Consider the following 14,605-nt stretch of genomic DNA (forward strand, 5'->3'; position numbering starts at 1 on the left):
CACATTCGTTTAATTTTTAAAAATGTATTAAAACGCAATAAAACCTATATAAATTTGGTATCACTGTCATTGTACTGAATCAAAGAAAAAACCAGAGGTGTTATTTGCAGCGCACAGTGAAAGTCTTAAAAACTGAGCCCACAAGAAAGTGATGCAAATGCGTTCTTTTGCCAATTGCACCACATTTTGAAATTTTTTCCAGCTTCCAAGTACAGGGTATGGTATAATAAATAATGTCACTGAGAAGTAAAATTTGTTATGCAGAAAATAAGCCCTCACACAGCTCTGTACACAAAAAAATGAAAAAGTCATGAATTTTTGAAGGTGGAGAGTGAGAAATGAGAGAAAAAACCTCTGTCCTTAAGGGGTTAAACCATCATATACATGTGTGAATTTGTTAATTGAAAATACACTATAATATGAACTCCTACAACTCTGCTTCATAACAGGACTGCTATTTATTAATATGAAAATGATGTATCTTTTGTATGTGATCTGCTTTTTAAATGAACATTTTTCTCTATAATTCTGCTTTTGTACTTGACTTTACAAAAATTAATGAGTGTTCAGGCTCAGTGGAGTTTCTGAATTTAGATGTAGATATAATCAGTGTGAGAGGAGCACTAAATAGCATGCTATTACTAATTAATCTAATCTCTGTTTGCTCTGTAGACCTCTTGTAAAAGAGAACTTATCAGTAACTGCAGACAAGGTTTTAAAATGTCACTTAAAAAATTTAAATTACATCCGTCCCATAAAACACATTTTTGTAATTTAAAGCATAGATTAGGGAATTAATTTTTAAAAAGGAAATTTTAATTATGGTTGTTGAAAAAATTAGTTTAAACTGTCGTTGATCTTTATTAACTAAGTACTGAAATGTATAGTTGCGTAATGCAAAGCTTTTGAAAACAACTATGGTTCCAAGCACATAAAATGATTACATTATGTTAAAATTATTAGATTAGGTTGTGGCTTGAAAGAGCCATACTAGGAATTCAGAATTTGTTTTTACTGGACAGATGACTGAAATTTTCTTCAATTCAACTGAATTTTTCAATTCAACTGAAATTTGAAAATACTGGAGCAAGTTACCTTGAATTTGATGCAAGATACATCACAAACCCTGTATCGTGCTAAATACAACACAACATTGAAAATTATATGAATAATCTAAAGTGACATACTTATATGGTGTTTGAGCTGATTTTAAACGTTTTAATGTACTGTAGTAAATATCATTTTTCAACAAGGCAGGCCAATATTATTTTATTCTTAAGTATCACTAATTCTATTTTAATTTTAAGATGGGTCATCACAAATTACCTTTTTTGATGAAATCTTCATTGACTTTATAGGAGCATGGCTCTAAATCAAGAAAACAGATCGTGTTAATAAGCACCAGTGACAATATACCATAGAAAAAGATTCAGACGACCTTCAATTACCAACACTCCATACAATAAAATATGAACATCCAGAATACCTTCATAAAACCTAAACTACATTACACAAGTCTAGCTTAACATCCCAAAAGGAAGTCGATCTCCCTCAAATCCCCTCTATTTCTCAATTGGGAAAGCGTTTTTGTAGGAGGTGTTCTTGGACTGCTATTTATCTAAATGCCAGGCTCCATATAGTGTCCCTTGGCTCTGCTTGCAAGGAGTGTCAATAGAGGAATCCAGGTTGATCGTCTGATTATCCAGGGAACCATACAAAAGGGTTTGTAACATGCATAGTATTCAAAAGCAGATTACTGAATAATGTACTACTACTACTAATAATTCCTTTATTTATATAGCGCACACAGATTATGCAGCACTATGCAGTGCTTGAAAAATGTGCTGTGCTGAAGCTTCACAGGCTGTTATATTGTCTCCCTCTCCCCATGTGCTCCCTCAGGGGGCCTCCCTCTGCCTGATGTAATCTCACAACAGCAGAGGAAGTTTCAGTGCACAATGGGATGGGAAAGTTCTCCTCCACAGTGCAACAGCCTGTGAAGTTTAAGCACATAGCCCCTCAGGTAACAACTCCTTTAAGCTCTTTAGCATAATTTAAAAAGTTGATTTTAGATGGGAGGAGGCCATGGTTAACAATTATAAGAAGATTACCACAGATAAGGTGCCTGGATCTATGAGTAGATGTCCCCGTTTTATCTTTCTTCATTTTGATGGTAAGTTTAATTTAACTGAGGACTAACTAATGTCCTGACAAATGTCTTTTTACCAAGTTACCAATCATAGGTATTTTTTTTAATTATGAGACATAATTATTCCTAATATATAGTTACTAGGAACATAACATATACAGTGAATCATTGGTCTGTTTAAGGGGAGAGTTGGCAAGTTGCCGATTTTTCTACAGATCTTTATTCTTTAGGCACTTTTTTTTTTTTTAAAGAAGAAATTCTTTATTCAGTAATTAACATGTTACATAAAAACATAGACATCTATACAATATAACTTCCACTGGTTGTTACTCGTACAAAAATTCTCCTCAGATAATCCTTATACAGACAATTATCCCAACAGCCGTCATTACATCCTTCTTACATTGCATAACTGTCTTTTTACCCAAAATGTTGATGCAAAAACCACTTAGAACGGCTTGTCCCCCGAGTTATCAACAACCGGGGACACAACCTTGTGCAACCATAATTCCTCTAACCCCCACCCCCCCCCCACCCAACCCTCCAGCAGGAGAGAGAAAAAAAAAAAAAAAAAAAAAAAAAAAAAAACCTAATGCCACTTGGACCAAGTTTTTTCCCATTTGGTTCTCCGACCTTCAACCTTAGACCGTATTTTCTCGTATTGAGCCACTTTTAATGTTAAATTGTACCAAAGAGTTTTGGAAGGAGGTTCCTTGGCTCCCCACTTGCGGGCTACACAAACTAGTGCTAGATTCATCACCTTCGCTATTAAATTTCTTTCGGCGCTGTCGACCCCCTCGTGGTCAATTACCCCTAGCATAGCAGTCCTGACTGATGGAACACATTGCCAGCCCAAGTTAGCAGATGTATATTCAAAGACTTCTAGCCAAAATACCCTCATCTCTGGGCATTCCCAGGCGACATGAAGGAAACCAGCGTCCAGCCCATTACACTTATAGCAGCCTGAATCTTCACGGACTTTCATTCGGTGTAGTGACCACGGAGTGTAGTAAATTCTATAAACCATACTGAACTGTATCACCCTAAAATTCCAATTGAGTGAACAACCCTTCATATTCCTATAAATCTTCGCCCAATCAGTGCATTCAAGTGTCCCTATCTCCTTCTGCCATTTTACTCTCGACCCATGAACAAATTTATTTGAGTACTCCTTAGTGACGTGTCTATAAATTTTAGATACTATTTTACTAGTGCTCGTGGCTGTTCTAATCAGCTCGTGTGTTTGTTTCCTTAGTTTAATCCTGTGTTTGCCCCTCTTAAGTGCATGAGCCAACTGCATATACCTAAATATATGGTTCCCTTGCAACCCGTGTTTAATCTTTAATTCTTCAAACGTAATCACTTTATCCTCGAATACCACTTGTGATATGTGCTTCACACCTCTTTTAACCCAAAACCCTCTGTCCGGTAGAGATTTCAACTCTGGCAAATTGTTATTGAGCCACAATGGTGATTCATCTAGAAAGCCTTGGATGCCTAGCATCTCTTTTACTGATACCCAAGATTTATGAAAGGAACTACAGATATCCCATTTAGAAAACGGTGCCTCGAGAAACAAAGAGGACTCCAGTAGCTCAAAAATGCTGCCAATTTTACCCTCCGTCAGATCTACCAAATTCACCAAGGTAGAACTCTTCTCCCATCTGACGAAATTAGCTAACTGGGCTGACAAATAATATCCCTTAAAGAACGGGAGACCTAAACCCCCTTCTCCTATTGCTTTGTATAAATAGCTCATCTTTATCCTAACTCGTTTCCTGCCCCACATCAGATCGTTCAGTATGGCCTCCAGTAGCTTAAAAAAAGTTTCATCTATCCAAATTGGACAGGCAGTAAGTGTAAACAAGATCTTGGGGAGCAAAATCATCTTAATTAACCCTATCTTGTCGGCTTTGGTAAATAGCATTTTACTCCAAGCCCCAACCTTGCGCCTAACCTCCTGAAGTAACGGCCCAAGGTTGGCACTCTCAAAGTCTCTTAATTTCCTGGTAACCGTCACGCCCAAGTATTTAAACTGTTCCCTGCACAGTAATAACTTATTGCTGGAGAAATATTCCTGGACCTCTGGGCTTAATGGCAGGAGTATCGACTTCTGCCAATTAATATCCAGCCCTGAATATCTGCCAAATTCTTTAATTAAATCGAATACTCTCGGGACCGACCGCAACGAGTCGCTCAGATATAGTACCATATCGTCTGCGTAAAGACAAATTTTGTCCCCCATGCCACAAGCCCCACCCCCCTTTATCCCAGGGTCCTTCCTAATCATAATTGCCAGGGGTTCTATGTACAAAGCGAACAAGAGTGGGGATAGCGGGCACCCCTGGCGGGTGCCTCTAGATAGCGATAAAAAATCAGAAAAAAAGTCCCCCACTTTTATTCTGGCTATAGGACAATTGTACATGCTTTTAACGAACCCAATGAAACCTCCCCCTATGCCAAACCTGGCCAACACCTTCCAGAGGAAACTCCACTCCACCCTGTCAAACGCCTTAACCGCGTCTAAAGACAGGATGGAGCGGAGATCCCCCCGGCCCATATCTATAGCTGAAAAAATCCTAAGCATACATTCACTGATCCTTCTATTGGGGATGAACCCTTTCTGGTCGGTGTGGACAATATCCTGGACTACCTTCTGTAATCTGCATGCCAAGGCCTTCGCCAATATCTTCAAGTCAGTATTTAATAACGATATTGGACGAAACGAGCCCACTTCCAGCTCATCTTTGCCCTTCTTGGGAATTAATATAATATTGGCCTCCGTCATCGTCCTAGATACTGAACCAGAAAGGAACCCTGCCTTAAAGGTATCCAGCAACCGTGGCAGCAGTGCTTTCTCATGTTTCCTATAGAAACTAAAGGGAAGCCCATCGGGGCCTGGGGTAGAATCTCTGACGCATAAATTTAATGCCGCAGAGATCTCCCCCAGCGTTAACTCGGAATCCAAATAATCCCTTTGGGCTTGGGTTATTGATGGAAATGACACCTTTCCTAAAAAGTTGTCTATTTCTGTCCCTTGTGCTGCTGTCTGTGTAGTATATAAGTTAGAATAGAACTCACTGAACACCCGTGCAATCTGACCCGAGGCATTCTTTATGGTGCCATCCTGATCCCTAATAGCCGTAATAACTCTGCCACCAGCCCCAGAGGCTTGCACCATACCTGCCAGCAATTTACCGGGTCTACTTCCTTCCACAAAGTGTTTCTGGCCCTGGAAAAAAATTCTATGCTGGGCTTTTTGATCCAAAAACTCCTGTAGTTGCGCCCTTGCCTCGTTAACCTTTACTCTATTTGCTTCCCCAGGTACATAGATAACCGCTTGTTCTGCCACCGCCAGAGCTTCCTTTAACCTTTTTTCCTTAGCTCCAAAGGTCTTATTGCTATACACTCCCCTAATATATGCTTTAAAAGCATCCCATACCACTCCACTGTCCTGCTCTTGCGAGTTTCTGGACCAGAATTCCTGGGCTATGGTCTCCATATCTATCTGTGATTCCAAAACCGGAATCCAATAAGGATTCAGCCTAAAACTGCGTATTTTATCTCCTTCATGTGCCTTAATGGAGATCATAACGGGACTGTGATCTGAAATGGGGAAGGCCTCATATGACATTTTTAATATCCGCTTATAGAAGCCTGAGTTAACTATACACAGATCAATACGGGATAAGGTACCATAAGAACGGCTCATGCAGGAGAAGGCCCTACGATTCCCATAAAGACTGCGCCAAACATCTATCCACTCCAGCTCGTCACAAAACCTAGCCAGTGGAGCCCTACTCTCAATCCCAGTAGTTAACTGACTATCCAGTGTCAACTTATCTCGAATTTTATCCATAACGGCATTAAAATCACCCATGATCATTAGGGCACAATTTCCTTTGTCTTCAATAAAACCCAGAAGATCTTTTAGCACGTTAAAGGAAAAGGGGGGCGGGATATAAATAAATGCCAATGTAACCATACCACCGTAAAGTTTCCCAAACAAAAAAATATATCTACCCTCTTTGTCCACCCTTTGCTGATATATGTCAAAGTCGATACTTGCGTGGATCAAGACTGTGACCCCTCTGGAGTAAATACTGCCAAAGGAGTGAAATTCACGAATTGCCCATTTCTTCTTAAATCTATACGAATATTTTTTAATTAAATGTGTTTCTAATAGACAAATAATAGCCGGCAAGTGTTTATTCACCATATCAAAAATTTGACATCTTTTGACCCTGTCACTGGCTCCCCGGATATTCCACGCCACTATCCTAAAAGTGTCAGCCATTCAAAAACAAACAAAAAAAAAAAAAAAAAAAAAGGAAACCCTCCCTCTCCTGCTGGAAACCCCCCCCCCCCACCCTTTTCCCCATATCCCCCACCATGACCCATCCAACATCTTCTCAATGGGTCTCTTTACACCTCGACGCCTACCTCCCGCACCCTTCCAACCTCCCAGCATGTTGGAATCTCCTTAGCTTCGAATGCCTTGTCTGTCTAACCATTCAGATGTTTCCTCTGGGCTGGTAAAGAACCAGGTGCGCTCCTTAAAAATGACTTTTAGTTTGGAGGGGAACAAAAGAGCATATTGTATCTCAGCCTCTGCCAGTCTTTTCTTGACTGTTTTGAAATTTGCCCTTGCCTTCTGGGTCTCTCTAGAAAAGTCAGGGTAAATATATACTTTCTGTCCATTAACAGTCAATCCCTGCTTTTCCCTACCTTTTTTCATAATCAAGTCACGGTCTTGAGAGCTAATTAGCTTGGCCAGTATAGCTCTAGGAGGAGAGCCTGGCGCCAGTTTTTTAAAAGGAATCCTGTGTGCCTTCTTTAGGCACTTTAGAGATGCTACAGAGACACTTGCTGTGGTAACTGTCAGGGCTCCAAAGAACATCTCAGCAACAAAAGAGGGAAAAAGGATTATGTCTAGTTACTTACAGATAACTTCCAGTAATTGTTAATACACTGCCTTGGGACAATAACATGACCTTTCGGAAAGCAGTAATATTTCCCCTCGGAAGTGTTTTTAACAAATTGGGTGAAGCAGATTACTTCCTTTTTGTTTCTTTTTGTATATTGGCACTATAACTGTATTTCATCTGTACATGTTAGAATTGAGATTCTTAAAATGGATCTTATAACATAGTCTTCATTGTCTTAAGATCTGATTGCTCTTTATTTGATGCAATACAATTAAATATACATCAACTGAATTAATGACCAATGTTGCCACCAGTTGAAGAAAACAACTGGTGGATTAAAACTTAAACCTTAATTAGTTACAACTAAAAGAATTCCAGAAAGAAATGAATTCAGACAATACAAAAACTAAAAAATACATAGCAGGTAGACAATACCAATTTAACTATAAGGTTATAACTTTACCTAAACATATCTGATGCATCACCATGCTATATGCAATAGATTCAGGTCTTACCACATCATGAACAGGTAAAAAACTGATTTGAGACATATACTATTACAGTTCATTATCTGGTTGTAACTAGTAAAATGCATCAGAGGCACCAGATCAAGTACAGGCCACCTGTCAACTACGGCTAACTCACAGCCTCATAGGTTTCTATTAGGCATGTTCACGGTGCGGGGCATGAATGTTGGACAATGAACATGCCGACTGCCCATGCTGTAATCTGGGCAGAAATAGACACGTTCACTGTGCGGTGAGACATGGTGCATACACCGTACAGTGAGCGTGCCTAATAAAGCCTATGAGGCCGTGAGTTACCCACAGTCACTTCCTATGGACATTGTCAGAGTGAGCAGCAGATCATGTTCTGCTGTTAGTGGCCCAGAAAGCTCACTTGGTAAACTGTTGTGGTAAAACCTAAATATATTGCATATAGTAAGATTATACTTTAGATATGTTTAGGTACAGTCTTTGAAATCAGTATTGTCTTTCTATCCTTTTTTCACATTTTTTATGGCCTAAAGTGATTTCCATAATGTATTCTTATTCTTGTAAATAAATAAGGGTTAATCCACCAGTTTTGTATCAATGCAAATGTTTCCCTATATTTTTTTAGTTTCAATGCTGGCAACAATACAATATAGCAAGATCATCCATCTGTTATAAAAGGAAAGCATGCAAACTTCTGTTTGCATTTAATGCTAGTTACATGTCTACTTCTGTTGCCAGAAATATGTATCATGTCTGATGTGAAGTCACTGAAATCACAGCTTCAGAGTTCACCAAGCATTACGTTATTTCAGTGCTGGTTCCAGCTAACCCAAACACACATTACAACACCAGTTCTTTTATCTATAGTTATACATGTAGTGCCAAGTCTGTTAGAACAAAACTTTATGTAAAAATATTTGTTTCTAGAAATTAGAAGAAGGTGCCAAACCTTAAAAAGTTCCAGTTCCTCTAGAATGAGCTCTCCACTAGCGGAGCTGTTACCAGGAAGAACAACCACTTTCTGCACTGTCCCTTTGTCTGGAATAAAAAAAATGAAATAATTAAGTGTCTCAATTAGTTTTAATGATAAAAAGAAAAAATTAAAATGGAAAATTATTTACTTCGATCTTAAAGACTTGGGCCTATGATTGAATAATACATTTCTCTGTTCCGTCAGACAATCTACCGTAGTTTACAATTTGAATAAGTTCTTTGTCATGAAACATGGGATCCTTAGGTAATCTTATAACACACAATAACAACAACTAAGTAATGTATGTATACGGGTCCTGGAGCAATTCCTGCATCTGAGACAATAACAATTAACACATTACAAACAACATCTTGTTATAAGAACTGGACATATCAGGTAGATGTTTTAGAGGGACTAAAGAAAGGCACCAGGGACACTGCTGCAGTATCCAACTTAGCTTTCTTTGTCAAAGCACCACTTTCATAACTCAGTTTCTAATTCATTCTCCAAAGAGTACATAATAAAGACAATTTAACATGGTAAAAACTTGGAATATTAATGTATGATAGCAACAACAACTGTTTATTTCAGTTGAATCTCTGGAAACAGGCTGGTTAAAATAAAATCTAATATACTGTAGCTTAACAAACATGGATCCATTCTCTTTGGGATTTGGTACATATTTTTACCATGGAAGTACATAAAATAAACAAGTAAACCTAGAACAATTAAAGTTAACCTATTATGGACTGCTCATTTCAAATATGTTATCACAATCTTTACCCCTTAATGAGCTGGCCCTTTTATAATTATATTTAAGTAAAGAGCTGTATGAGGGCTTGTTTTCTGCGTAACAAATTGCACTTCATAGTGATGGTATTTAATATTCCATGCCGTGTACTGGGAAACAGATTTCTAAGGCAGTGAAAATGTCTAAATTATTATTTGGGTCGGTGTGATCACGAAGATAACAAATTTGGATAGGTTTTATAATGTTTTCATACATTTACAAAAATTAAAACCTGTACAATTTTTTTTTTAATTTTGCCATTTCTGGTGCTAATAACTTTTTCATACTTTAGTGTAGGGAGCTGTGGGTGGTGCCATGTTTTGCGACCTTTGATGGCATTTTCAATGCTTCTATTTTTAGGACTGTACGACCCTTTGATCACTTTTTATTCAATTTTGAATATTTTTCAAAATGGCAAAAGAAGTGCCAATTTCGACTTCAGGCGCTATTTTCCATTACGGGGTCAAACACAGTGAAAAAACATTATTATATTTTGATATGTGTTTATGATTTTTACTGTTTTATTTATAATTATATAACTTCTAGGAAACGGTGGGTGATTTAAATTTTTAGGCTTTTTTAATATAATTTTTTTTTAACTTTTTTATTTTTACTATTTTTCAGATCCCCTAGGGTACTGTAACCCTAGGTTGTCTGATCAATCCTACAATATACTGCCATACTGTCATGGCAATGGATCGTGGCCCTACAGATGACGTCACAGGGAGCGACGATCTTCACTAAGATGGCGACGCCCATGGACGGGATAACACCCTGCTAGCACCGATTGCGGGATATCACAGCAAAGACTTACCGGCTATGGAGAGGGCTCGCCGTTACGGGGTTACATCCTTGGGTAATTTTATTGCCCCACTATATTAGTACACATTTATATGATACTATGTCTCGGTAAACTCACTACAATTGTTCATTTGGAGACTCTTTGTAGTTTGTACCCTAAGGACATGCAGTAACTTATTGTTTTGATGATCATACTTCTTGTCTCAGTAAATTAAGTATTTCTCTAATTTAAAAAGAACCTGGCAGGCAAATTAACCCCCAAAACCAAATATATTTTCAGAGACTGCCATTAGAAAGCATTGCCCCTATCCCTTCCTATACACAAGGCTGACAGCCTGTATAATGATGTGAAACTCATGGTGCTGGCTACCCTATGTTCCACCTGATGCTGGTGCCCCCTGTGGCTTGTGTGTGTATGAGATACTCCTATTCATATGGCTGCATTCTTGTATAATGATGTCACACTCCTGGTCCTGGCTCCTCTATGTTCTCCCTGGTGCTGGCGCCCCATGCAGCCTGTGTATGTATGACATACTTCTGTACACATGACTGACAGCCTGTATAATGATGTGACACTCCTGGTGCTGGCTCCTTTATGTGCTTCCTGGTGCTGGTGGCCACACCCACTGCAGCCTGTGTGTGTATGAGATACTCCGATACACAAGGCTGACAGCCTGTATAATGATGTGAAACTCCTGGTGCTGGCTACCCTATGTTCCACCTGATGCTGATGCCCCCTGTGGCTTGTGTGTGTATGAGATACTCCTATTCATATGGCTGCATTCTTGTATAATGATGTCACACTCCTGGTCCTGGCTCCTCTATGTTCTCCCTGGTGCTGGCGCCCCATGCAGCCTGTGTATGTATGACATACTTCTGTACACATGACTGACAGCCTGTATAATGATGTGACACTCCTGGTGCTGGTTCCTCTATGTGCCTCCTGGTGCTGGTACCCCTGCAGCCTGTGGGCGTATGAGATACTCCTATAAACATGACTGACAGCCTGTATAATGATGTGACACTCCTGGTGCTGGTTCCTCTATGTGCCTCCTGGTGCTAGTGCCCCTGGAGCCTGTGGGCATATGAGATACTCTTATACACATGACTGACAGCCTGTATAATGATGTGAGGTATAATAGTGTAATGGCTGCTCTATGTGCTTCCTGGTGCTGGCGGTCACGCCCCCTGCAGCCTGTATAGGAGATCCAGGCAGCCATGTTGTAGCAGAACATGTCAGATACATGTGTAGCTGATGTCTGTGTCTCACACCTGTGTATAGTAGAACACAGCATGTGAGCAGATAAAGCACAGACACTAGCAAAGGTTTACTATGCATTACACACAGACATGAGCAGGGAGAGGAGAAGGGAGTGGTGACATCACTTTCTCTCTGCATGTGCCCAGACTCATTTCCATAATAAAGAAAAGATGATTTTAGAATGATTAATGTATGAATTGAATAAATAAAGGCTGGGGTAGAATCCCTGTGGGCCGCTCTAACAGGTAGCAGTGACAGAAATAGTGACAGAGACCTGATGACAGGTGTCCGTTAAGGTACGATATATCTACAATCATGGGGATAGTGCCATTCAATGGGTTGTCAAGATCGGAAATATCATTTCAACTCTGAAACCCTGAACTAAGGACCTTCTATCATCCAAACCAAACGTGGCAATAAAGAGTATCTCACAATCTGAAGGATACCGTTAAGCTCTGGCTAATGTCAATATCCAATTTATTTCAGGGTAGTTGCCTAATTTTAAATGGTGGCAGTCCTGAAAAGGAAGTGAATACTTTTTAATGTATGGTCTCACATACTCCAGGTAATTAGGTGTCTTATCGGCAGAGCATTATGTCAGCTTATCATCATTGGGACAGTCTTGCATAAAGAGACTGTGCAAAGCAGACAACCCACTTAATACTCCTACACTGTCTAATATATGCTTATCTAATGTTTCACATTACTATGTGTATATCATAACTAGAATATATGGCAACTCACTTAGGAAAAGATAAGTGCCCTACTTTACAATCTACCACGTGTACAAGATTTCCATTGCCTTTGCCAGAGATCAATTATACACATACTTTAACTGTGAGCAGCTAAACTCCCAAAAGAAGTGACAGAGTTTCTGAATACAATTTAAAAATGGTCTTAAAAATATACACAGGATAATGGATATTTGTTTGATTTTGAGCATAAAACCAGATATTGTATACATGTGTCCTTAAAAATATGCAAACTAATGTTTTAAAAGTATTTTGATTTTACAGTGAGCAGTGAGACCGTCCTGAACAACTGCCCTATGTCATTTCTGCAGATAGTACAGAAGTAGCAAGTCTAACTATATTTTCACCAGGCTGAAAAAACAAAGCCGTATTAAAGAGTTGTCCAGACATACTTTAATCTCCCCTTATGGAGAAACTGAACTAAATGTGGAGGGAATCCTCTCACACCCAATGAGAATTGTACATAGGTTCTACTACTTATGCTATGACTAGAGATGAGCAAGCATACTCATCCGAGCTTGATGCTCGTTCGAGTATTAGCGTACTCGAAACGGCTCATTGCGCGGACGAGTATTTCGCTTGCTCGAGAACGAGCTTTCACTTAAGGAAACACAGTGAAGAACACAGTGAACACAGGATCATTTAAGGATCATTAAAGATCATTTAAGTGAAGAACACAGTGAAGAACACAGTGAACACGGTGAAGAACACAGTGAACACGGTGAACACAGTGAAGAACACATTGCAGATGTTTCCGTACATCTGCTAACTTATCAGAAGACATTAGTGCAGAAAGGTGTTCTTCACAATAGTATGTGAAGAACAACATGTGTTAAGAATCTTCACACATATTGTTCTTCACATACTATTGTGATGAACACTGTTCTGCACTCGTGTCTTCTGATAAGTTAGCAGATGTACAGAAACATCTGCAATGTGTTCTTCAGTGAACACATGTGTCGTATGCAATCGTTTTGTGGTGCGACTGCACTAGGCACCATGGGAATGTTCTGGTTCTTAGGCAGACTGTGCGCCAGATTTAACATGCAAAGTCCGATAGAAGTGTGTTGCATGCCCAATGTTAAAAAAAAAAAGTGGTGCACTCTGTCAGAACAGTGCAGGGAGCGCCAAATTCATGAAGAACCGACACCAGAAATCCTGAATCTGGTGGCCTATGCTTTATCCACAGGAAAATTGCACATGTGGGCCATTGTGTATGGTCCAAAAAGCTTGCCTTTCCTGTATTGTGTTATTTTGGAGAAATATGCAAACCTTTATGCAAAAGGGACGTGTCTGTGACCTGTAGAGTGCAGAGAGACTTATTTGCATAAAGATAAACTGTTAAATATCATGTAGAAACCATAATACTGAATCAGGTAAAAGCATGTGGAATTGTCAAATTTTCTTTTGTTGTAAAATCAGAGCACAGTACATAGTGTTAGCCTCTTTGGTAAATATAACAAAATAAAATATGACCAAAATAGCACACCATAAGCTTGTCATTGGAATAAAGTATGTGTATAGTGATAATACGGTGGACATGTTAATTATACTACAGTGTGTGTGAACAGCATTGCGTGTGAAAGCAGCTTGCCCAGAACAAAGGGCTTATAAAGATCTATTCATGACAGAGAATTTGTCAGCACTTGATAAAGCTATGGTAAATAAGCATATACTGAGTTTACATAAATCTTATTTTTGTAAAATCTCTCAGTGATTGTAATTCCATAAAATTTAAACAATACAGTGCGGCGCGGTTCAGAACTATAAAGCTATCCCATAAGAATGTTAAACCTGGCAGAGCTATAACGCCTTGGCAGACACAACAATAAACATGTGCGACTGGCTATAAAGCTATTGCAGTCTGAGATGGGAACGACTCTCCTCCATCAATTCAGTGTGACTATGTCATGTATTTTATGGCAGAAACAACTAGAAGTGTCACAGTGATTAACAATAGACTGTAAAAATAAATACTCGCCTTTGAGACGCAGGCAGCTTTCTTTGTATTTGTTAACCAAGAGCTGATAAACTGTAATTTGATCTACTTTACCGTGACTTTACACTGTTTAAAGGCACTCAGAATTCTTTGACTCTTCCATTAAGCACAGAAACAGGCACAAAGGAAGGCTAAAAAGTTGTGCTACAATGTATACCGTGACGCTCCGCAAATAGATCCATCATCCATCTATTCATTGTGTTAAAGCCTATTTCCACCCAAACTCCAGGCAGATTTTTGGTTTAAGATTAATTGCCTATGGTCCTACCAAAGCCTCCTTAGTATAAGGGAACTAGTAACTTAGGAGATTAGAAAAGAGTATAACGCTGGCCATACACTTTAAATAATTACTATCCAATTTATTTGTGTGGAGGTGACCAGACTTTCCACAAATGTCCGACCATGCTGGTTTTTTACAAGATCCTTAGTTATTAAGGTCGGCATGTTCTCTGCAT

At 39.1% G+C, this 14,605-nt stretch overlaps 1 protein-coding gene across 2 annotated transcripts in view; it reads right to left on the reverse strand.

Annotated features, from left to right (window-relative positions):
* SEMA3C (semaphorin 3C) overlaps positions 1–14,605 on the reverse strand; it is a 117,116-nt gene that overhangs the window by 17,661 nt on the left and 84,850 nt on the right. For both annotated transcript variants that reach the window (XM_072147257.1, XM_072147258.1), the window contains exons 13-14: positions 8,524–8,612; positions 1,327–1,368 (exon numbers count right to left, since the gene is read on the reverse strand). In XM_072147257.1, coding sequence (XP_072003358.1) covers positions 1,327–1,368; positions 8,524–8,612 — 131 coding nt within the window. The remainder of the gene's footprint in view (positions 1–1,326; positions 1,369–8,523; positions 8,613–14,605) is intronic.

Source organism: Engystomops pustulosus, chromosome 4 (genome assembly GCF_040894005.1).
Source record: "Engystomops pustulosus chromosome 4, aEngPut4.maternal, whole genome shotgun sequence".
Taxonomy (NCBI): domain Eukaryota; kingdom Metazoa; phylum Chordata; class Amphibia; order Anura; family Leptodactylidae; genus Engystomops; species Engystomops pustulosus.